The sequence below is a fragment of the Amblyomma mixtum genome, chromosome 7, assembly GCF_055824585.1.
Source record: "Amblyomma mixtum isolate Tamu chromosome 7, ASM5582458v1, whole genome shotgun sequence".
Taxonomy (NCBI): Eukaryota; Metazoa; Arthropoda; class Arachnida; order Ixodida; family Ixodidae; genus Amblyomma; species Amblyomma mixtum.
In genome coordinates this window covers 12,368,477-12,393,446 of record NC_143018.1, presented here as the reverse complement: position 1 = coordinate 12,393,446, position 24,970 = coordinate 12,368,477, and the positions used below count along the sequence as shown (strand labels likewise).

The 24,970-nt window shown below is 48.8% G+C and overlaps 2 protein-coding genes across 2 annotated transcripts in view; one reads left to right on the top strand and one right to left on the bottom strand.

The window, feature by feature from the left end:
• LOC149335043 (cytochrome P450 3A14-like) overlaps window positions 1-22,915 on the bottom strand; it is a 63,379-nt gene extending 40,464 nt beyond the window's left edge. The window contains exons 1-2 of the mRNA XM_089551741.1: window positions 22,868-22,915; window positions 1,445-1,532 (exon numbers count right to left, since the gene is read on the bottom strand). Coding sequence (XP_089407867.1) covers window positions 1,445-1,506 — 62 coding nt within the window. The 5' untranslated portion in view covers window positions 1,507-1,532; window positions 22,868-22,915. The remainder of the gene's footprint in view (window positions 1-1,444; window positions 1,533-22,867) is intronic.
• LOC149335044 (uncharacterized) lies at window positions 7,083-10,715 on the top strand. Its single transcript, XM_089553865.1, has 4 exons — window positions 7,083-7,202; window positions 7,686-7,785; window positions 8,411-8,598; window positions 10,608-10,715. Exons 1-4 carry the CDS (start codon window positions 7,083-7,085, stop codon window positions 10,713-10,715), a joined length of 516 nt encoding a protein of 171 aa, XP_089409991.1.
• Window positions 22,916-24,970: the final 2,055 nt, after the last annotated feature.

Here is a 24,970-nt window from a genome sequence, read left to right as displayed (position 1 = left end):
CTCGTGCATCGTTCAAAATGTGCGCGAACACCAAGCAGCAATTCTGCCGATCAGTCGTCGAAGTAGCTATATTTCTGGCAGCATCATACAGTTCCTGCTAAAGTAAAGCTATGATATAAACCGGCTTCTGAAAGCTCGCCTACTACCTTGGATTATTAGGTATAATATTTTAAGGTGTAGGCGAGCCCTCATTAGTCGGTGATATTTCGCATTCGCGTTTAAGCGCTGTCGATTTCATATACCGACCCGAGGTACTCCATGTTCTGCCGTGCGGCATGCTATACTCCGTTTCATACATAGCAGTCAACCGCAGCCAAGGCTGCGGCGCCTTTTCGCGCTCTTCGTCCTCATAGTAATGTAGTGCGTCAAAAGTAAAAAATAGTAATGAACTTAAAATTAAAGTAAATGTTGGTATATATTGTAGTACAATGATAGAACTGTTTTATTTTGCAAAAAGATTGATTTTTATTTTATGTTCTTCAAAGCAGAGTGCCTTTGTTTTGTTGTTGTTTTTTTCGGCCCGTCCTGTATCAGATTTTCGCAGCTAGGCCGGCCGGTCATGTTGTCTGCTTTCATCAACTTCTTCGTGCGCCCTCTTCATGAACCATGGAACCTCTTCGCCGGCTTCTCACAATAGCAATGTCGACTGCAGCGACAAGTGCGCTTGTATACGACACCACTTGTTGAGTTCGATGGCCTGTCAGCGGAATCTCTGCTAAGGGCCCAAATACACAGCTTTCAACAATCCCCATCTCCCCGCACTAACTCGCACCCATAACGCACCGAATCCGACATTTAAGACAAAACATTACTACGAACGGAAGCACTTCGAAGAATTTTCCTTGCGACAACCGCTCAAAGAGGACACTTCCCGAGTAAGAAGCTGCTCACTTTAAAGCCGCTGAGTACACCGATCAATGTCGAGTTGCCGCTACCTGAGGCTGCTCCGAATAATCGACGCTGTACTGACTCCTATCACCACACAATTAATCATTCATTGTATGCCGCATCCAAAAAAGTCCCTGAACGTCGGAGAACAGCACTTCGCAATCACATCCGTCGCCAATACACTACACTGCCTTTTCCCTTCGAAACAGGTGAACAGCGCAGTGTTTTTCAAAGTAGGCATTAGTTTGAGAGTTTCAACTTTCTACTTAATGATTCTGTTAAGAAAATATAAAAATAAATGAAAAAAACAGCCAAGCCGGGAGTCGGACCTTGGCCTCTTATAAAATGAACAGACAGGCGCGCGCTTCGTACCACTCAGCCATGAGTCGAGGCAGACGCATACAATTTGCTTCGTTTTGCGGCGGACGACTTTCGTACCTTTGGCAGCGTTGACTGCTATGTATGAAACGGAGTGTAGTATCTATAGAGTGAAATGTACTACATAATATTATAATATGCTTAAGCAAAGCCGATTTTAATGACTTCCAACGCTTACGTGAGCAGTAGAGTCGAGAGAAGGATGACAAGAAGAAGCAGCAGGCCCAATGTCGCCGACATCCTTGATTAAGTATAGCGCGGGCAACCTTGATATTCACAAAAATAGAAAAAAAGAATAACACGGAACGATAAGACACTTGTTACGACAATTCTCTGAAAGCATATAGCCTCGATGTATATTTTTATGCTTTGACTCTAATGAGAGTTTTTGCTCGAGAAGCCTTGGCTTCGCACACGCGACAGAATTTTTGCTGGAGGACGAAGATAGGGTTAGGAGGTGGGTCGACGGTGGCGTCAGCTGGTGGCCACAGCGCCAAATACATGCGCTTTCGAGAAGCTTGCAGACAAAGCAACCTCTCCAGTGCACGTAACTCGTTGAAATAGCCAGAATTTGTTGGGCCACAGCGCCGAGAGTAATTGCGTTTTGGAAATTCTGAAAACTGATATGCATATTGCTTATGGTGGGCTCCACGCCTCTCAATAATTAAGGAGACTAACAGCAATAGTTAAAAAGTTAGTTATTCAATGTTTGTTAACCAGCTTGCTAGCTAGCACGTCTTAGCTGTATTCTGATGTACTTGACCACTGAGAATGCTGTGCCGAAAAAAAGCGGTCTCCTAACTCAAAAAGCCTATTTTTAAACATTCTGTAGAAACTTAGGTGAAACGTCCTCTATATGGATGCGTTCAGATAAGAACGGTAATCGAGGCCCATGACTAATTTTTTTCAATTTAGTTTTTAATATGTGATGAGCAAATTTATCGGCAGAAAGAAATTGTACTTCAGTTTGTAGGAATGCTGCGTTTTTTTTTGAAAAAAAAAATTCCTTTATCACGCTAGGTGGAAAACGCCTATTTTGCGACTTCGCAAAATTGCTAGTTTGGATTCTTGCAGAAAGTAAAATAAAATTTTGTGGAACCTGATTGTTTTTTAATTAACTGTGTGCGAACTTTTAAGTTAGAAGCAATGCAAAAATATTTTTTGGTTCTCAGGATTCTGCAGCAAAAAAAAAATGGCGACATTGCTGAAAAGCAGAAGAGCAAGGTTCCGGGCTAGGTGGTAATGCATTTAAAAGGAAGAAACAACGCGAAGAACCACGGACACACGAAGAAACGACAGTGCTCGTGTGTGTGTCGTTTCTCCGCGTGTCTCTGTCGCGAAGTTTCTTCCTTTTAATTGCTGAAAAACTAACGCATTCTATTAATGGCAGTTTTTATTACAGTAATGGAAAGAGACCGATTAAGAATCTGTCCCTGAAATTTTTCTTAGTATTAATTCGTTGTTTTTACTATCGCCTGACAAAACTAGTACTTCTAGAATGGTTACATGATTTTTAATTAGGCGTTGAAATCTTCTAGCATTCAGAACATTCGAAAAAAAGGAGAACTGAAGAAAATTTAAAAAAAAAACAGCCTCTCCGAGATTCTTCAAAATTTGTTTCGATCACCTGCTTTACATGGTAACCATCATTAATTGGTACATGGTAAGGTCAACCTCTCTGCTTTTCCTTTCAATAAACCCCCCTCTCTCTCTGAAGATCTAGAAAAAAGCATTCCATTATATTGTTTTAAAGTATAAAAATTAATGCCTAACACAGACCACGTTTCCTTCAGTTACCACAAGATATTGGATGTTAAAAAGAGTGAAGCACATGACTTCGACTTCGAACTGAGCTCATGTGGTTGCGTTTTAGTTAGCAAAATGGCAGAGCCTCATAAAAAACCTTCGAAGCACGCGTTCGCTTGTAAGCGTTTTTTAATAAGTCAGAACAAGAATACCTGTGATTCTTTGTGTGAGTCCTGTACGTCTGGTTAATGGAATTCAGAATTTCGCCCTAATTCAAAGGTATTTCATACAATATGGCTATTGATCGGATTTATCAAACAATTACTTCGAACTTTCATAGCTTTTAGACCAACGATAGTTTGTTAAAGTTAAACTAAAGTTAACCAGCCTGCTAGTAAGTCAGTAATTTCGAAGTATCTACCAAGGTGGAGTAGATTTGTAATAAGGGCAGTAATTACTCTTTGGACGCCAATGCCACTTCGAGTTCTTGATCAATTCGCTCTCGCCCCATCGTAAGCTTGCCGTCCCGGTTAGCTCAGTTGGTGCAGTGACTGCTCCGGTGAAGTGATGATACCGGGTTCGAACCCCGGACCATAATGAATTCTCCTTTAACTGCGAAGTTTCTCAGAAAGCTGTATAGTTTTCCTTTGTAGCCGTATTGCTGCACTTGGGTATATGCCAATGAGGTATTACTACTTTCTTACTAGCCTGCTAGTTAGCACGTCTTAGCTATGTTGTGATGTACTACACCGCTCACAATGCTATGCCGAAAAAGCACTCTTCCAACCTAAAAGTCTATTTTGCAAATAGATTTATTGTCTAGTGTACCTTTCCCCCTGTCCTTTCTAACTGCCCGTTGTGCTGTAAGCGGTGCGGGCAGGGCACTATTATTTTTATTTCTTTTAAATGCCCACACTAAAGCTTGTCCTTTCTAACTATCCGCACACCACCGCCGCGGTGGCTCAGTAGTTATGGTGCTCGGCTACTGACACGAAAGACGCGGGTTCGATCCCGGCCGTGGTGGTTCAAATTCTTTGGAGGAGAAATTCTAGAGGCCCGTGTACTGTGTGATGTCAGTGCACGTTAAAGAACGCCAGGTGGTCGAAATTTCCGGAGCCCTCCACTACGGCGTCTCTCATAGCCTTAGTCGCTTTGGGACGTTAAACCCCATAAACCAAACCAAACCATCAACACACCTCTTTCTTTTCACTTTTACACACTGCCTGCTATCCTTCATTTCCGCTGCCCCAGCTTAGGTGCCTCCCGCAGAAATAGATGTAGGGTCTAGCAGATATCTTTTCCTTCCATTTATCATGTTTCATTAAAACCACTTGCTACTACTACAAGTTCTATGAAGTCTTTGGTTAAGCACCCTATATTATATATAGGGTGTTTCACTTGACTTTAAGGATGAAACACCCTTAAATATAAGGATGTTTCTGGCAAGACACACGTAGGTATATACGTGTATGTGTGTGTGTATACACACACACCCGGGCAGGTCGCCCTCCACCCGACGGCCTGCCTGCCACAAAGTATGCTTCCGACAAACAAACGGGGAATGCAGAGAATGACCGCTATAAGGGCTAGCACACTAAAAAAACCACCCGAATTACTAGAATGGAAAGCTGGGCTAGTTAGAAGCTGTTCATGATGAAGAAAAAAAAAACTACTGCTTGTGCTATCTCATCTAGGAGCAGATTTACTTTATTAACAACACGCGCACTGTAATGAAGATGCCAACGAATGAAGTGTGCCGCTGCGCGCATCAAATCAAAATACAGCACGGAACAACAGAGACAAAGAGACGGGACAAGACGTCTTCCTTTCGTGTTCTACTGAAATGACCATACAGCTTGCGGCCGTGTTACCTGCCACGTGCACACCATTGTCCAACACAACGATACCCTCGCTGCACGGAACAAGAGGAGCGATCGCCTTGTGTACGCGGTCGCCCGTAAACGCCTGTATGCAGTGCAGGTCTCCCCAAGCGAGAGTCAACGCGTCTGCGCGAAGCGTGAATACCGCAAGCGCGCATACCAAGCCGCTGAACCGTACAAGGAGAAGAAATAAACAAAAAGGAAGAAGAAAAGAAGAAAATCCTCAGAAGCGCTGTGAGAAATAAGCGGAGAGAAATAGCACGCTTACGTGTCCAGCGTGGCTCCGTTGCCGACCAGGAATAGACTCCGCGACAGCTGTTACACACTTTCCTCATTAAATGTGCCCAGCATTGCGGAAGTTGTAGCTGCTGCCAGCAAATTAGTCTCGCCAAAGGTGTGTGTCCGTGAAGCAGCCGTTTTATTTCTGAGTGCGTATTCGAACTGGCGATCCGGAGCAATTTGTCTCGCTATGCGAAACGGAACAGCGCGTTTCAAAGGGTTATTTGCATTTAGATCCAGAATTCTTATTGGAGCGCGAAAAATAATCTCCGTCGTGGATAAAGGCGGACGCTCTGAACCGATGACTGGAACATGCCAAAAGAAGCTATATGCGAGTCTGTTGTCTAATCTTCAATGAATTAGTGGATGTTTATTTCATCTTTTGTCGTACACAAACCGCTGGTGGCGGAAAAAAAAACAGTTTTCACTGACTGCTTGATAGGCTTCGTTACACGTAGGAATTAAGAACGTCACCAGTGACAGTGTATGCGCTGTACGGAGCGCGCTGTCACATGATATTTTTGAAAATTCGCAGTAGCAGAGCCGAGCAAGTCTGACGTCACTCGCTGCAGCATAATCTGCGTATGACTGAGTACGTCAGCGCACTGTATATATAGGCCATCTTATCGGGAATAAACGTTGTTCATCACCCGATGCCGGCCCGTGCACATGGTGGCAGCGGTGCCCATTCAGTATGTCCGCCCGTCGACACTGCTCCCGGCCCCGAAACCACTGGATACCTCGGGCGACGCATGGACTGCTTGGAAAACTTGGAAAAGTGAGTTCATGCTGTTTTCCACGGCCACCCAGTTAAGCAAACAGCCTAAACAAGTGCAAGCAGCGACGTTACTTGTAACGATTGGAGAAGACGGCAGGAAAACTTATAGCACTTTCAAATTCGACGGGGAAGAGGACAAGAACGACGTCGACATTTTGCTTGAAAAGTTTGAGGAATTCTACAAACCATCGACGAACCTGACATTCCATGAGTTCCGTTTCGGATCAAGAGACCAAAAACAAGGGGAACCTTTTAACGACTGGCTGACAGACCTAAAGCTACTAGCAAAAAACTGCGAGTTCGGAGACTTGAAAGACCGCTTGCTCCGCAGCCGGATTATCCTGGGAGTTCAAGACAGAGGCTTACAGCAAAAGCTTATTGCCGAAAACCCGTCGTATGAGAAGACAGTTACAATATGCCGAGCCCACGAACAAGGAAAGGAGCAGTTTAAGGAAATCAGGGACGGCACCGACACAGCAGGCGACGCAGTAGTCCATGCGGTCGGGCCGCGAAAACGTCCTTGTAGTCGTTGTGGTTATCTCACTCACCGTGGCGTGATGTGCCCGGCTCAAGGGAAGGTGTGCACGAATTGCGGTGGGCGTAATCACTCTGCTCAAGCATGCAAAGCACTGCCGCCCCGTCAGGACAGAGGTTCGAAAAGAGAAGTGCGCCAACTGCAAGACGACGATGACAGTGATTTCATTTTGCAAACTTTGACCGTCGGTGCCCTAGCCTCAGACCATTGGAGCGCGACAGTTTACATCGAAGGACGCCCATACACGTGCAAGCTGGACACAGGAGCTAACTGCTGTGTAATTCCAAGCAAGGATGTCTACAAACTGCCGAGCAAACCGCACCAAGAATGTCGCGTAACGTTAACAGCGTTCTTCGGCCAGAAAACTTTGGCCAAAACAAAAATTAGGCTGCATTTGCGCGCAAACGACAAAGTGCACGAAGAGACGTTTTTCGTGGTCGACCAAAACATGCCCGTGACTCTGAGTTGATCAGTTGCTGAACGCCTCGGTTTTATTTGTCGCGTGCAAAATGTGCACGCCGACCCGTTGCACCCAGCAGCGCAATCGTTTGAAGATGTTTTCAGTGGACTGGGGCAGTTAAAAGGCATTGAGTACGCGATGAAGCTAAAGCCCGGATCCGTGGGAGTTGTCGTGCCGGCGAGGAGAGTTCCGGTGGCCCTCCGAGAAAAAGTCAAAGAGGAGCTCCAGCGCATGGAAGAACAAGGAGTCATATCCAAGGTAATTGAGCCAACAGAATGGTCCAGTCATATGGTCACGGTGTTCAAGAAAGAAAAAGTGCGCATCTGCCTAGACCCCACAGCACTAAACAAAGCTTTGCTACGAGAGAACTACCCCATGCCGACCCTTGAAGATGTTGTGCCTAGGCTTGCCGGAGCAAAGTTCTTTACAACTCTAGACGCAGCGTCAGGATTCTGGCAAATCAAACTAACCGACGCAAGTTCGAAGCTGTGCACAATGAGCACACCTTAAGGACGATGTCGCTTCCTACGCATGCCTTTCGGAATTGCCTCAACCCCGGAAGTGTTTCAGGCAGCGATGCATCGCGTGCTAGAAGGTTTGCCAAACGTTGCAGTAGTAATGGATGACATCCTATTATGGGGCAAGACAAAAGAAGAGCACGACTACCACTTACAGCTTCTTTTAACACGCTGTCGCGAACATAACTTGAAACTGAACTTGAAGAAATGTTCATTTTTCCAGACCGAGGTACGCTACCTAGGACACGTGCTCACTGTGGACGGCCTGCGAGTAGATCCACAACGCGTGCAAGATATTCTGGAAATGCCAGCACCAAAGAATAGTAAAGAACTGCAAGTTTTTCTGGGCACAATAAATTTTGTGCAACGTTTCATCCCTAACATGTCTGTAGTGACCGCCCCTCTTCGGTCTTTGCTGCGCAAAGAAATTGCATGGGTATGGACGGAAAAGCAGCAAGAAAGCTTCGAAAAGTTGCGCCAGGCCCTGATAACAGCCCCGATCCTTCGTTATTTTGCCCCCAAGAAAGCAGTTACCTTATCAGTTGACGCAAGTCAGTTCGGGGTAGGCGCCGTCCTGATGCAAGAAGCGCACCCCGTTGCGTTTTCGTCACGGTCACTCAGATTCCCAGCAAAGATATGCTCAGATAGAAAAGGAAACTCTCGCGATAGTGCACGGCTGCGCAAAGTTTCATGATTATCTATTTGGACAGCATGCAGTGACAGTTGAGACAGACCATCGGCCACTGGAGGCCATATTCAGTAAACCACTACACCAGTGCCCGCTACGCTTGCAACGCATGCGACTGACGTTGCAACGTTACCCCATCATCGTGACTTATAAACCTGGAAAAGAACTGTTCCTAGCAGATGCCTTATCCCGTTTTCCCAGTAAGGCATGCATGGAAGAACACGAGCAATTTCAAGTCAATGTTCTTGATTGCGTTTCAGCCTCCGAGCACTGTTTGAAAGACCTGCTTCCAGCAACCGGTGACGACACCAACCTGACAAAGCTGCGGGAATATGCAGAGACAGATTGGCCTCTTCATAAGCTCGAAGTCCCAGAGCAACTTCGGACCTACTGGGGGTACCGCGACGAGATACACGCTCAGGATGGCCTCGTGTTTCGCAGCAACAAGGTAATGATACCGGAGTCAAAAAGAAACGACATGATCCGCCTCCTTCACGCGGCACACGCTGGAGCAGATAAAATGAAGGCAAGGGCTAGGAACGTAATGTTCTGGCCGAACATGGCAAGCGACATTGATCAATTCTGCAAAGGCTGCAAGGTGTGTCTCAAAAATCAGCCGCGAAACGCCAAAATGCCCCTTTTAAGTCACGACGTTCCCATCCTACCCTGGCAAGTTGTTGGCATTGACTTGTTCTTTTACGAAGGTCGCGAATTTGCCCTCATCGTCGACTTTTACTCGTTTTTTTTTCGAAATGCCGGAACTTCGCACCCCCACAGCAACCTCGCTGATCTCCTGGTGCTCTGAAATTTTCTCTGTTCATGGCTTGCCTGTGAAGTTATGCAGTGATAATGGACCGCCCTTTAACAGCCGTGAGTTTAAAGATTTTCTGAACAGCCTAGGTATCGCCCAAGTCACGTCAAGCCCCTACCACCCGGGGTCTAACGGCATGACGAAAAGAGCGGTGCAGGAAGCCAAGAAGCTTCTAAAAAAATGTTTCCTTAAAACGCCTGCATTTCAGATGGCTTTGCTGGAATGGCACAATACACCGCGTGATGATGTGCTACAGTGCCCTGTGCAGAGGCTGATGGGACGCCAAACACGGACTCCTCTCCCGGTGCCTACAAGCCATTTGGAGCCACAAGCTATACCCAGCAACGTGGTCCACAGTCGGCTTCGTGAGATACGCCAACCCAAAAGACTTACTACAACCGTGGCAGCAGGTACCTGCCACCTGCGACGCCAAGCCAGCAGGTCACCGTGTATGACACAATCAACCGGACCTGGGGTGGTATTCTGCCGGTGTCGCCTTTTGCGACATGTCGCATAAGGGCGGGGCCTAAAAAAGTGCGTACAGTTGCTCGAAGAAACGCAAAACGCCGCCGGCACTTTCGTCGGCGGTGCTTTCATTCACTCCGAGAAGCGACAATTTACCACTGCTGATTCACTAGCAGCAGTAGTTTCGTATTTTTGATAGCAAGAATATTTGTCATCACATGACGTCTAATGTTCAAATAATACTTGCAAATTTAATATAAACTCGCTTTACTTCATTTAAGTCTATAAAACACCGCAAAAAGGCTCCAAATCTATATTTGTTTCGTTCCGGACGGTTGTGCTAGGTGTCGGCTGCGTTTCGGGCAGTTGCAGACGGTAGCAGTGTAGCTGGAGGTACCATTAGGCTTGCGCGCTCCAGAATCGAGAGCGTATCTCGAAAACTAAGCTGAATTGCAGCTTAAACTTTATCGTCGAAGCAAGGTAAGTCATAGCGAAAAGCAACAACACCAGTAGTTGCCAGTAAACATGCCGACCGGAATCGCAAGGATTGCTGAATTGGCTGAAGCGGGCGGCTCTCGCTTGGAAGGACGCCGCCATGTTTTCACGCTAAGGGCGCAAAAGCCGCAACTGCCGATTGCCTTCGTATGGCGAGTGGCAGTCCGGCTTAGCAGGCGGTAGCCACAGTGCTGCTCTTCGACAGCCGGTAATGCCGCCGACAAGATTCGTCGGCCAAGGCAAACTGGTCGCGATGTCCGCGGACACGCCACTCTTCTTCGCAACCCAAAAACCAGGCAAGGAGAGTGGGATCCATGGCTTCTAGTATCAATTTCGTAGCCCGTCGCCCGCGCGAATCGCTTCAGCGCATTCCGTTGTTCGACTAAGCGTAGTAAATTGGGGCGACGTCACGATGACGTAGCAGGAAGGCGGATCCGTGTCGTCACGCCGCCGTCACCGCGGCTGGAGCCAATCAGCGAAGAGCGAATGCGACATGTCGCAAACGGCGACACCGGGAGAACACCACCCCTGGTCTCCAGCTGTCGTCCTCAGGCCAGCTAACGAACCTCGCTCGGCGATCCTCAAAACGGAAGACGGCAGGGAAATTCGACGCACACGAGAACATCTACGACTGATGGGTCCGCAACAGGAAACCAGTTCCGCCCCTCAAGAAGACCCTTGCACAGAGCCCGGCCAAGAGCTACGTCGAAGCACAAGGTTGCGACGTGAACCTTGTCGGTACCCTCTACCGGAGCGACGCTGAACCCGGTTTGTTCGAAGAAGGGAAGATGTAGCAGAGCCGAGCAAGTCTGACGTCACTCGCTGCAGCATAATCTGCGCATGACTGAGTACGTCAGCGCACTGTATATATATGCCATCTTATCGGGAATAAACGTTGTTCATCACCCGATGCCGGCCCGTGCACAAGTTCCAGAATTCTTATTGGAGCGCGATAAATAATCTCCGTCGTGGATAAAGGCGGACGCTCTGAACCGTCGACTGGAACATGCCAAAAGAAGCTATATGCGAGTCTGTTGTCTAATCTTCAATGAATTAGTGGATGTTTATTTCATCTTTTGTCGTACACAAACCGCTGGTGGCGGAAAAAAAACAGTTTGCACTGACTGCTTGATAGGCTTCGTTACCCGTAGGAATTAAGAACGTCACCAGTGACAGTGTATGCGCTGTACGGACCGCGCTGTCGCATGATATTTTTGAAAATTCCCTGGCTTTCATTTCTGCCGAACACAAAGGGTCATGCCAGAGTGACTCCGTCGAAAGCACCTGGGTTGGACCATTTTCATGGCGCTGAACAACTTTCATATTCTAACCTGAGCGTTTAAAGCCATATTTGAAGCTCATTGGATTAATGCCGACTAATTATTAAAAGAGGTAGACCAAAAAATACACTCTAACGCTACTCTTAACAATATTCACGCGATTTCAGTTAGGAAGAACGCTGTCGTTTTATTTGTTTTTTTTTTCACTATGTGATCCATTTTACCTGAGACACCCGGAATCACGTAAGCACGGCACTAGTACACTGAGACATGATTTATTGGTCGGCTGTGGATATTGCAGGATTCTCAGCTTGTCAAGTCCGTCAAGATATTTAGGATAGCGTACACCTCATTTCCATCTGTAGGTTCAAAGAGAAATATTGAAACTCTGTGACGCAAAAATTTCGAGAAGTCAGGTCTGTGAGAGAGAGTATACCAATCGTGATTGGCTTACCTCAGCATAATCAACTGTCGAGCTTATAGTTAAGTGTTAGACTTTTCAGTTATCTTTTTTTATATTCGGCGGTGTATATTTCAGAACGCATTCTCGGTGTTCATTTCAGAACGCATGTTTCGGTTTTTTTCCATTTTAGACGAATGAACTGCTGACTTTTTTGGTCATTCAATGCAGCAATTCTGTGTGGTCAAAAACCACTTATAGTCTGTCTCGGCGTTTTTGTGATTGTGAACAGTTTATTTCTCAGTAATTAACGTGCAAATGGTAGTACTTGCAGCTGTGCTTTTAGAAGAAATTACTACCGTAAAAAAAAGAAGAGCAACATGTTAAATCAGGTAGCCGGCAGACCAATTCGCTAATAGAAGTTTGCTTCTAAGGGCTTGATTTACATGTCGTTGGATTTGGCGCGCCGGCAGTCACGTGGTTTGAGTGTTGATTGCAGCGATGAAACTGCTGCTCAGTCATCGCGGTAGACATAAAATACATTTTCGGGACACCCATGCACACTTTCCGGTCTTTGTCCCTGCATGAGATGTAGATAGAAACATACCTAACCGACTAACTTCTCTACGCAGGCGGTGATAGTGAACAAATGGTGCTGAGCTATAGCAGGCGACTAGGAGACGGTGTTTCCCAGTCTCAAGAGACGTGTACGCTAGCGGAGCAATGCGTCTGATCACAAAACTGCATAGTTTATCTAACAATGCCATCGTCGCATTATGCGCCTGACTTCCCTACTTTGTTAATTTTAAACTTTGAGTGTAAAACATGCTCAACAGCCAGCTAGCTATATGCCCCTCTGATGATAACAGTGCTGACCTTTTTGTTGGGGAAGCAACACTGATCTAGGTGTGAGCGATTTCGCGGAGCCCCGGAGAGCCCCAACTGCGCATGCGCGAGGAGCGAGTGTGAGACAGTTACTGCGTAATTTCCTTTCCTCAAATACAATTTTCATTTTCTTCATTACGGGCCCTCTTTGTCTTCCTTCACTCCCACTTCCTCCCTTCCCATACGGTGCGCTTCAGGTGTCCACCGAGAAGACAGAATTACTGCGCCATTTCCTTCCCACAAAAAGCACTGCGTTCAAAGGGCAAAAGGTATGGCGTCCAACGGGTGGTGGCATTCCGTGGACTCCTTGTCAGCGCTACAACACGCTGTCGCGTTCCATTCCCAAAGGCGAAGCTTAAGCATCATTAATTAGCAGTTAATTAGTATTGAGTCATTATTCAGTTATTAGCCGGCCCGTGCACTGTGCGATGTCAGTGCACGTTAAAGAACCCCAGGTGGTCGAAATTTCCGGAGCCCTCCACTACGGCGTCTCTCATAGCCTTAGTCGCTTTGGGACGTTAAACCCCATAAACTAAACTAATTAGTAATTTGTTATTACTCAGTAATTAGTCAGCAATCTGGTGTGACGCCATCCGGTGGTGACGTCACAAGTGCCACGGAGGCAGTCAAAGTGGTGCGCAAAACGCTTTCGCCCCTACGCACTTTAGACAGTCAAAGTGCCCCCTGAGATGCCGCCGCCGCTGCGATCGCCGCGCCGTTGCTTCCGCAATTCTACTCGGGATGGCCATTGGTCAATCCATAGCCAATTTTCTCGGTTCAGACCGAATGTCAAACACTGAGCTCGGCGTACTTTTTACCGCGAAAGCACTACTTCACGAGATCAAACCGGCTCACCTAGTTCGTGTGAAGCTTGCCCTTGAGGGTGGCACTGGCCAAGCCATAGATAAATGAATAAAACAAATATTGCAGTGACTGGGATTCGAACCCACGGCGGCACGAACAGATCAGCTTCACTGGCCACTGCACGAGGGCACCATGCTATCGCCGCGGCAGATTACGCCTCTTGTTAAATTGCAACATTCTAACACTGTGAATTGCACATCGTCGCCTTCATCCACTAATACTACTATAGAACTAATACACACATTGGCGCTGTGGATCGCAGATCGTCGTCTTCATATACACACAATGGCGCTGTATAATGCACATCATCGTCTGCATCAATTAATACTACTATGGAACTAATATATACACATTAGCGCTGTGGATCGCACATCGTCGTCTTCATATCCACACAATGGCTCTGTAGATTGCACATCGTGGTCTTCATCAAATAATACTGCTATGGAACTAATATACACACAATGGCTCTGTAGATTGCACACCGTCGTATTCATCAACTAATACTACTATAGAACTAATATAGACATATTTGCGCTGTGGATCGCACATTGTCGTCTTCATATACACACAATGGCGCTGTAAATTGTACATCGTCGTCTTCGTATACACACAGTAGCGCCGTAGATTGCACATCGTCGTCTTCATCAACTAATACTACTATGGAACTAATATAGACACATTGGCGCTGTGGATCGCACATTGTCGTCTTCATATACACACAATGGCGCTGTAGATTGCACATCGTCGTCTTTATCAACTAATACTACTATGGAACTAATATAGCCACATTGGCGCTGTGGATCGCACATTGTCGTCTTCATATACACACAATGGCACTGTAGATTGCACATCGTCGTCTTCGTATACACACAGTAGCGCCGTAGATTGCACATCGTCGTCTTCATCAACTAATACTACTATGGAACTAATATAGACACATTGGCGCTGTGGATCGCACATCCTCGTCTTCATATACACACAGTAGCGCCGTAGATTGCACTTCGTCGTCTTCATCAACTAATACTACTATGGAACTAATATAGGCACATTGGCGCTGTGGATCGCACATTCTCGTCTTCATATACACACAATGGCACAGATTGCACATCGTCGTCTTCGTATACACACAGTGGCGCCGTAGATTGCACATCGTCGTCTTCATCACCTAATACTACTATGGAACTAATATAGACACATTGGCGCTGTGGATCGCACATTGTCGTCTTCATATACACACAATGGCACTGTAGATTGCACATCGTCGCCTTCGTATACACACAGTAGCGCCGTAGATTGCACATCGTCGTCTTCGAGAGAGAGAAAGGAATTTAATGAGGGAAAGGTGGAGAGGTCGGCCGGTGGTAACATGGCCCTGGACTGCTACTCCACATCGTCGTCTTCATCAACTATTACTACTATGGAACTAATATAGACACATTGGCGCTGTGGATCGCACATTGTCGTCTTCATATACACACAATGCACTGTAGATTGCACATCGTCTTCTTCGTATACACACAGTAGCGCCGTAGATTGCGCATCGTCGTCTTCATCAACTAATACTACTATAGAACTAATATACACACATTGACGCTGTAGATTGCACATCGCCGTCTTCGTATACACACAATGGCGCTGTGGGTTGCACATCGTCGTCTTCATCAAGTAATACTACTATAGAACTAATATACACACAATGGCGCTGTAGATCGCACATTGTCATCTTCATCAACCAATACTACTGGAGTGAAGAAGATGATCATGCGCCGGCGCCAGCGACGACGAATCTCATGAGGCGGCCGGCTGACAATCGTGCTGGAGAACTGCTCCTTGTGACTCTGCCTCTCGCACCGCTGCTTCAACGATTACTTGTGCAAAAGTCTTCGTCGCCAGCCTTTCCCACTTCCCAACAAACCATCCTGCACTGCTATCGAACTAATATTGTCGTTGGATGTGCCGACGGCCCAGCAAACCAAGACCATGAGCCAACCAGGACTAGTTGACTCTTCCTACCTCCAGTGGTGAATTTACAAAAAAGGCGGGAGCCGAGGAGTTTAATCCGATGTAAATTAGGGAAATCGGCCGCACAGGACAATAATGCGTAGTTTCTAAGATTGCTCGGAACGTGTAGATGGGGTTCCCGCAGTAAAAAGACGAGTTCAGATTGCTCTTTAGTGCACCTGTAAGGCGTTTCTGTCCGCTATTGCAGGTGTCAGCAAGCTTAGTTCGCGTCCAGTTTGTAAATACGCACGGTAATTTATTATCAGTGCTACAAATTAAGGCAGCAGCCCGTATCGGTAAGCGATAACTGCTGCCAGGTTTTAAACGTGGCTTTCGCGCACTTTGCGATCACGTTTCAGAGAAGGCAGACGAAAAGACCTTTGGCTAGACAACGTTGCACAGTTTTCCGCGCTAGCAAACGTACCACTCGGTGTGCATCTTCAGTGCTACGACGACTATAATTACAGAATTTAAAAATGTTTTAACGCGAGAGCGTTAAAGGCCCCGTTACGCAGAAAAATATGACTGTGTTAGGTGGTGACCAGAGAGCAACCTAGGAGGCATATAGGTTTGAGCAAGTTGGTCAGACATGCTGAAGGGAAGAATTCCGCAGCATCAAGTAACAAAGACAGCAGTACAGCACACACACGCACAAGCGCCTTGTACTAGCAAGGGGATTAAGAAGCGTATAGGAGGCAGGTGGGCCAACTAGGTCACGTGACCTTGCAGCGTCACCACAATCTGCCCACCGTGGCAGGTGGGGGTCAAATTAATGATTGGTCGCTCGGGAAGAACAGCCTGGGCCGCACAAGGTCCACCTGCCATTGCAGGGCAGTGGCGCATATGTTAACCGCTGCACCACTGCGCCAGGAGTGATGTATGAAAACTCCCAGGGATCTATTAAGGTGAAGTAGAGAGTGACTTGCATATATGGGCATTAACCCATTACTCTATCGCGTCATACCCTTAATGCGGAGCTTAAGTGTCTCCTCCAATTTTTACGAATCAGTCTATATTCATCAGTCGTGACGTTGGCACGACAATGACACCTGCCGTATCAGGAGCTTTACTTGCGGCCGACACTGCCAACTCGTCAGCTCTCGGATATTGTTGGTATTCAGCCGCCTCAGTCCTCAAAAGCACCGCACGCTGTGTGGGGCTGAGCTCACTGAAGTGCAGGCCGGGGTTCTTCGCGAGAAATTCCGGATCGGGAACGGGATCCATAGGTATGCTGGTGCAAACTAAGCGACGGCTGATAAAAGGGCCTGCATCGCCCGGCCGGCGGTAGCTTTTATTTCGGCTGTTGCTAGACCGCACCGATCACCGCCAGTAATCACAGACCGCGTTTACGTCATTTTTCGAAGGTTACGTCACCCGGGAGTCCCGAGTTTAAATCAGGAAGGAGGGGGGGGGGGGGGGGGGGGTGCAAAACATTTTCAACTTCGAATTCAAATCTCTCATCAATGAATGCGTCTTTTGCCACCGAACAAAACAAAGGCACGAAATTCCCAACTATCGGATTTCACTAAGAAGAACAAAAAATTGATGCAGTTTTCCTCAGTGTGCCTTTAAGCTTCAGGACCTCGTTCCGAAATCCATCTTCTAACTTTGCAACATCCTATGACAGTATAGCATACAAAATCTGGCAGCAGCGGCGACAAACAAAAAGTTCAAGAAATTTGGCTGTAACGCTTCGGGTGTCCACCGCGAGCGACGTGCTCCGCATGGGCTCCGCAAATTTTGACCAGCCAGGCCCGATCATCTCAACGGACCTCCAAAATTTTTGTTGGAGCTTGAAGAGGAACAGAAGCGGACCACTTGGACACCAAATTCGAAGAGGTGGGCCCATTTTTGGGTTTTCTACCGGACTTTGAATTTGCCGAGCGGCGGGGTGCGAGCTAAGCCTCGTTGGCCTAGCACGACTACGGGCGTTCGAGGACTCTCCGGCCTCGTCACGAGCGACGACGACGATGGCAACGGTCCCCTACCCCGACAACCGACCCAACATCGAGAAGGCAGTAGAAAATTCGTCAAAAGATTTCATGGAAACCCAGGAGATGGAAGAAGACTGCCACGTCAGCACTCGGCCAACGGTCGAGCCGGGAAGCGAGGCGGTTTTCGCGCCTCAAGAGGCCGCCATGCTGGGCCCGCAGGGAACGCAGGGCGGAATCGAGCAGGACGACGACCAAAACTGGGAATTGGCCACGTCGAAACGCAAGAAGAAACCCCGCAAGGAACGGAAAAACCCCGGAGACTTCCCGCCTTCCGCCCAGGTGGATTTTGGCGCGAAAACCCCGGGGAGCGCCTCGACGGCAGCTGGCGCGCCAGCTGCGCCGAAGCAAGACAAGAAGGAAGCGGCGCGTCGGCCGGGCCCGAGATTGCCGCCGCTCCCGAAAGACGATTTCAAGATAATCCTGAGGCCAAGGGGCCTCGTGGTACGATCGCTGCAAACTCATCAAGTCGCCCGAGCCGTAGTCGCGGCGACCAGTGCAAAGTGCAAAAGTGAAGACTTAATCATAAGACTACGAAACGGTTCGAACATCATCATAGTCAGCACGGACAATGAAGATGCAGCCCAGAACGTGAGACGCATTAACCATCTAGCGTTCGGTGACAAAGTGTACGAAGTCAACGCCTACGTGGCAGCCCCCGAAGGCACTCAGCGAGGCGTGATCCACGGCATAGAACCGGGGACATCATCCGCCGAGCTCAAAGCCAACTTAAGGGTGCGGACCCAGGGAGTCAAGATCCACAGCGCCCGAATGCTTGGAAAGTCAAGCTCAGCCGTCATCACGTTCGACGGACCCACCACCCCAAGACAAGTACTATACTACGGAGGGGAGATGTGGTGCTACCCATACCGCCCAACGCGGCAGATTTGCTATATCTGCTGCCAAAAAGGACATAGATCGGACGTCTGCCCCAACCCGGAGAGCAAGGCCTGCAGGCTCAGCGGGATGCAGAACCCAATGGAAGGACATTCGTGCACAACCAAGTGCCTGGTCTGCGGAGGCGATCACGCAGCCGGCACGAGAGAGTGCAAGCAGCGGCTCAAGACGGCCGAAGAGCTGCGAGGAGGACCCCCACGAGGAGGGCCCTCACAGCGACAAAGCCGGAGCCGGAACCGCAAGGGAGGACGTGGACCAAGGTGGTTCAGCTCGGAGCGGACCGGGAGCCAGGCCCAGGACGAGGCGAACCAGTCCAGGAGCCAGTCGCGGAGCCAGAGCCGGGGGCAGAGCTGGACCAGAGACGAGTCCTACCCACCCCTGGTAAAGCAAAGCGGAGGCCCGGGACAACAAAAACAACAACAGAAGAAGAGTGGAGTGAAGGTGAGCTGGGGAGCAGGCCCTCCCAAATCACTCTTTCCGCACTCGGGTCAGCAAAATCAGACAAATCATGACAAGAAACTAGCTGATGAGAACAAGGCACTAAAAAAAGAGCTCGAACTTTGTCGCGAGGAAACGCGGCAACTTAAAAAAAGAATAGATGATCTCATAAGGGAGATGCAGCTCCAGAGGCAGGGTTCACCTCCGCGGATAATGAGTCCGCCTCCGCGAACGCCGGGCCCGCCCTTGGAGCAGCATACACAACAACCACAGAGCTTAGAAAGCAAATTAGAGAGCTTTATGAGTATGATGCAAAATCAAATGACGGAACTGCAAACGCAGATGCAAAACCAAATGACACACATACAGCAGAAAGTAGCGCTGCAAGATCAGAACTTCCGAACATACGTCAAAAGCCAAAACACACAAAAAACCACAAATGCCGCCAGAGACAGGCTTTTTAATGAAAGAAGATTCGGAGCAGAAAACCAAAGTGGAAAAAGTAGTGATGCAATATGGCAGGACAGAACCAACTAGACATATGGCAGTGGAACTGCAGGGGATACCGCCGCAAGCAGGGACTCCTCCAGCAGTTCATTAACACTAGACACGCAACACCAGACATCATGTTACAGGAGACTAACATAACACCCACCCTGAGGGGCTATACATGCCAGGAAAGCGGACGCACCGCCACCCTCATCAGCAACAAGCTGGTCACCATAGCACACAAGGAGATTGACGGCACACAGATAGAACATGTAATAACAGAGATTATACCCAAAAAGAAACACAAGGCCAAAAGCACTTTCATAGTTAACCTTTACAGCCCCCCCCCCCCCCCCCCCCCCCCAGACAAAGGGATGGCGATTTTAGCAAGCTTTTTTCGGAGGCGAATAAGCTAGCCAAGACGAACACCTTAATAATCGCGGGTGACTTTAACGCAAGGAGCTCGAGCTGGGGATACCAAAAAACTGACAAAAAGGGGCAGCAGATATGCGTAGCGGCGGAAAACATAGACTGCGACCTCCTAACGGATGAAAACCAACCAACTAGGCGAGGTAACAGTGTGAGTCCAGATACTTGCCCTGACCTCACCTTTATCAAGGGAGCAAAGCAGGCCGAGTGGGAAAATCTGCTGGAAGACCTTGGCAGTGACCACTACATTCTAAGAACGGCAATCGAAGCAGACAACGTAAAGAAGAAGATCGGAACGGCCCACCTTACCAACTGGGGCGCCTTCCGCAAGCACAGCGAACGGCTAAAAGGGAAAATCACTTCCATAGAGGAGTGGAGCCAACAGCTGAAACAAATACAAGAACTCTATACAAAGGAAATAGATAGAACAGAACAAGCACCGGAGGTAGACAGGCGGCTACTCGGGCTATGGGAGGCAAGACGCGGGCTCACCAAACGCTGGAAAAAACAAAAGCTAAACAGAAAACTCAAAAAGAAGATTGCGGAAATCACGATGAAGGCAGAGGAGTACGCGACGCAACTGGCCAGGCAGGGATGGCAGCAGTTCAGCAGCTCACTGAACGGCACGCTCAGCACGGCCAAGACGTGGCGCATACTCAAGGCCCTCATGGACCCAACCAAGACAAAAGCAGAAAGTGGCAAGGCAATTCAGAAATTGGCCTACCAGTACGAAGGATCGGACGAAGAACTGCTAGAAGCTGTCCGCATCAAATGCTACGGCAAGGACAACCCCCAGGGCTACAACGGGGAGTACCAAGGAGCAGACAATCCCGCAATGGACAGGCCGATCACAAGAAAGGAAGTCCAGGCGGCGATAAGCGCGACAACAAGAAATACAGCAGCCGGCGCAGACAAGATCAAGGACGCCTTGATCCGCGACCTCAGCGACGAGGCGATTGACCAGCTCACGGCGTACCTCAACACGCTGTGGGCAGAGGGAGTGTTGCCGAAGGAGTGGAAGCACGCTGTCGTGGTTATGATACCCAAACCCGGCAAGAAGCTTCACATTGAGAACCTGAGACCCATTTCCCTCACGTCGTGCCTTGGCAAATTGTACGAGAGAATCGTCACCAGGCGAATTCAACAATACCTGGAAGACGAAGAACAGTACCCGCACAGCATGTTCGGCTTCCGGGCGAACCTGTCGACGCAAGACGTCCTGCTGCAGATCAAGGAAGAGATCATAGACACGGCACCTAGAACTGGCGAAAACATTATCATGGCCCTGGACATCAAAGGGGCCTTTGACAATGTTAGCCACGAGGCCATTATGAAAGGCCTAAACAACGCCAACTGCGGAAGAAGAACCCACGACTACGTAAGATCCTTCCTGTCAGAACGCACTGCGACAGTGGGATTGGGAGACCTGCGAAGCGACACCTTTACCACCCCACGTAAGGGCACGCCGCAAGGATCCGTAATCTCACCAGTGCTTTTCAACATTGCAATGATCGGACTGGCCAGAAGACTCAGCAAGATCGATGGCATCCAGCACGCGATGTACGCAGACGACATTACGGTCTGGGTGAATCGAGGCTCGCTAGGACAAAAGGAAGAGAGACTGCAAGAAGCAGCAACGTGTGTAGAAGAGTACGTGAGGGAAAGGGGCCTAGCCTGCTCCACGGAAAAGTCGGAACTTCTTAGGGTAGGGTCCAACCCTACCAAGGAGGAACTGACAGTAAAGTTAGAAGGCCAAAATATACCAGAAAGGGATATGATTCGCATCCTGGGCATGTGGATCCAAGGAAGCAGGAGATGTACCTACACAATTAGCCTACTCAAGAAGTCAACAGAACAAATAAGCCGCATGATAAAGAGGGTATCACAGAACAGAAGCGGGATGAAAGAAAGCGACACGATCAAGCTCGTCAGAAGCCTGATAGTCAACAGAGTCACGTACTCGTTGCCATACCACCGCATGACCAAGAAAGACAAAGAACAGACGGAGGCGCTGCTAAGAATGGCGTACAAGACGGCACTCCACCTGCCAAGAAACACATCAAATGAAAAGCTGCTACAAATGGGCCTAAACAACACATTTGAAGAACTAACGGAAGCCCAGCTAAGTACGCAAATAGCCAGGCTCCAGCAGACAGCCACCGGCCGCAAGCTCCTAAAGAGATTAGGGCACAATGTAGAAGGGATCGCAGATAGAACAGCTAGCATTCCAGACGAGGTCCGCCAGACACTGGACATCAGCCCTCTGCCGAGAAACATGGATCCCAACCTCCATGCCGCTAGAAGGCAGGCCAGGGCAGACTGTGTGAAGCGGAACCTAGCCACAATGGAAAACACAGTATACACAGACGCGGCCCTCTATCCATGGGACCACAGGACCAGAAAGTTCCGAGTCGCGGCAGCAGTGGTAGATTACATGGGGGAACCAATTAGCAGCGCGACATTAAGAAACTGTACGGTAACGGAGGGGGAGGAAGCTGCCGTAGCTCTAGCGGCGGCCGAAGGTTACCGTAGGAACAAGTCTTTGATAATCCTAACAGACTCCAAAGCAGCATGCAGGAACTACATACAGGGCAAAATAAGCAAGGAAGCGCTGAGCATCCTCCTCGAAGCAAAGCTTCCAAATAAGACCTTAAGACACAGGATTTTCTGGATACCGGCACACACCGGGATAGAGGGTAACTCGAGGGTAGACAGCCTAGTTCGCGAGATCACGAGCCGAGCAGGGCAGTCAGAAACCCTGGAGGACCCCATGACGGTGGAACCAACGTATGCAGAAATATTAAACTACTACAGAGGGCGGAGATTCAAATACCCACCACCCCACACATCATTAACACAGCACGAGGCGGTCTGCTGGCGGAGACTGCAAGCAGGGACTTTCCACAATTTATACATACTACATAAAATGTTCCCTACACAATACAGGGACACATGTCCGTGGTGCGGAGCAACCCCCACGCTATATCACATCACATGGGAATGCGAACGTAACAGAGCATTTCACAAGCTAAATGACCCGAATGCGGAACACTGGGAGGGCCTGCTGACCAGCAGCGAGCTCACGGCCCAAAGGGCACTGGTGCAGCACGCCTGCGAAGCAGCAAGACTCAGCGGTGCCCTGGAATAGGGGCGCCGACCTTGTGAAGAGGCCGAAGACATGAAGACATCGGCCCACCGCTAAAACCTGATTTTTGGAGCAATAAATGTTTTTCACTCACTCACTCAAGAAATTTGCGTTTATCGATACTAACCTGCAGAAGGAAGCCGGGGAGTTAGTCGTGTCTTGCAAGCTGTCGTCGCTGCTGAGAGGTGAGCAGGCCGGCCGCTGAAGGCTCTTTATATAGTACACAGCGTCCCGGAGGAACCAGTGCTGAAGATCACGAGCGCGGCGCCGTTTTTTTTTTCTTTTTTTATGCCGTCAATGATCGTGCGTAAGCACACACACTGCTTGGCTTCTGTACAGCTCGTGCGACCTGGGAAAGGTCATCTGCAGAAGGAGGCAAGGGAGCGCGGTTTAGCAAGCTGTGTTCGCAGCTGCTAAATCACTTCTTATGCGAAAAGTGACGCAACTATGGTGGCGCAACACGTTCAATGATCGTATAATATGAATGGACATTGGCACTCTGCCCCGTGGAGGTTGTGCGACCGCGCAGCGCGTGAAAGCGATCGCAGCCTTCGTGGCTTTTGGCATGACTTCGTTGCGTCGCGGCAGCGAACACGAGACGGAAAGCTCCAGTTCCTAGACCTGTCATTGTATTTTCGCCCCAAACACGTATGTTGGGCATACCATACCAGGGCCAAGAAATCATTGCTTGATTAAAGTCATAAAGAGCCGGATGGTTACTTGTAAGGAAAACTGCTTTTCGACCCAGCCCCAACAGCGTTTGAACGCAGTATATTTTCGATACCGGGTTGGAATGCGGCTGTACTTGAGCGACCACGCTGACGGCATACCTCTGCTAACCATCACATGACAAGCGCTAGCTTCCCGAACAGGATATGCCGCAATGAAAGAAACTAAATGCCTTGCAGAAAGTTGTAAATGTACTTCCGAAGAGTGCATGCCATCCGGGCCACTGAGCGCTCGTTACCATGATTCCAGCAACGATTCTTGCGGGATTAGGATGAAGCAATGTGCTTGCTTGTTCACCCAAAAATAACGTGCGCACACGAGTGTAGAAAGCTAAGGCGATACGCGTACAGTAAAGTGCACGCCGCAGATCCTGCCAGCGTTTGACACCCGACAGCGTTTGGACGGCACCAAAGCCCATTTTTCGCCTATTTCCCAAGCAGTACAGGTGATTGGCCCAATATTCCAAATGGATGGTTTCACTCTGGTCCTTTGTACGAACGGCCTTTGTCAATGCGTTCCCAGTATTGGGCTGATTGCCTATGCTGCTTGGGTTTTGGTCTTCAGAAAGCTGAAGAAATATATTTCTCTGGTCTTCTGCGATAGATTCCTGCATTCCAACACATAACAACTCGATTACATCGAAAAAAATTCGAGGGAACACGCAAGCTCCACCTTCAGGGTATGACACTATAGGGTAATTAGTTAATTCCCATATCAGAAAGAACTTGTCCGTCTCTACATAACATTCATAGATCCCTGGGAGCCCTCATACCTCTCCTGGCGCAGTGGTGAAGCGGTTAAGCGACGCGCCACTGCCCTGCGTTGGCAGGTGCTCCCAGCGGTGGACCATGTGCGGCTGATGTTGCTCTTCCCGAGCGACCAGTAATTAATTTAACTGCCACCTGCAGACGTGGGCAGTTTGTTCATTACCCAGTGGGCAGGTTCTGATGACTTCGCTAGGTCACGTGACCTAGGCGGCCCACCTGCCTCCCAGGTTGCCCCCTGGGGGCCACCTGCCAGAGCCATGACAGTGAGTTTTCGTCCACAACGCCAACGCTGCAACACAACCCGTTGGGAGAGTTTTCCTGTACCCCCCATCCCCAAACCCACTCATTCTTCCTGGGAGGCTGCTTTACGTACCGCTCAGCCCGCCGGCCAGAAATGGCTGGTGGATCGGGCCTTACGTGAAGCACAAGCCCGTGGACTCCTGGACCAGTAGGGGACCACACTGCAAGAATTTTTTTGCGTGTAATAAAGTTGTTTCCATCCGTCCATCCTCGACTGGATTTTCTGGTGAACTGGGTTTTATTGCGAAAGCAATACTACTTGCACTTTCACGCCTTTGCGTGCCGCGGCCGGTGACCACCATCGTGCCGCGGCCGGTGGCCACCATCGTGCTGCGGCGGTGACCACCATTGACCTTCATTTGACCTTGATTGCATTACATTGGATTAGATTAGATTGGATTGGACTGGACTGGAGTGTAATGGATTGTTTTGGA

What these genes read in the sequence shown, in the direction of transcription:
- LOC149335044 (XM_089553865.1), top strand. Translation starts at nt 7,083, where the DNA reads ATGAAGCTAAAGCCCGGATCCGTGGGAGTTGTCGTGCCGGCGAGGAGA. An exon ending in AATGCCAGCACCAAAGAATA is followed by an intron (nt 7,786 to 8,410) that starts GTAAAGAACTGC and finishes ATTGCGTTTCAG; the next exon opens with CCTCCGAGCACTGTTTGAAA. An exon ending in TCGTGTTTCGCAGCAACAAG is followed by an intron (nt 8,599 to 10,607) that starts GTAATGATACCG and finishes ACCCTTGCACAG; the next exon opens with AGCCCGGCCAAGAGCTACGT.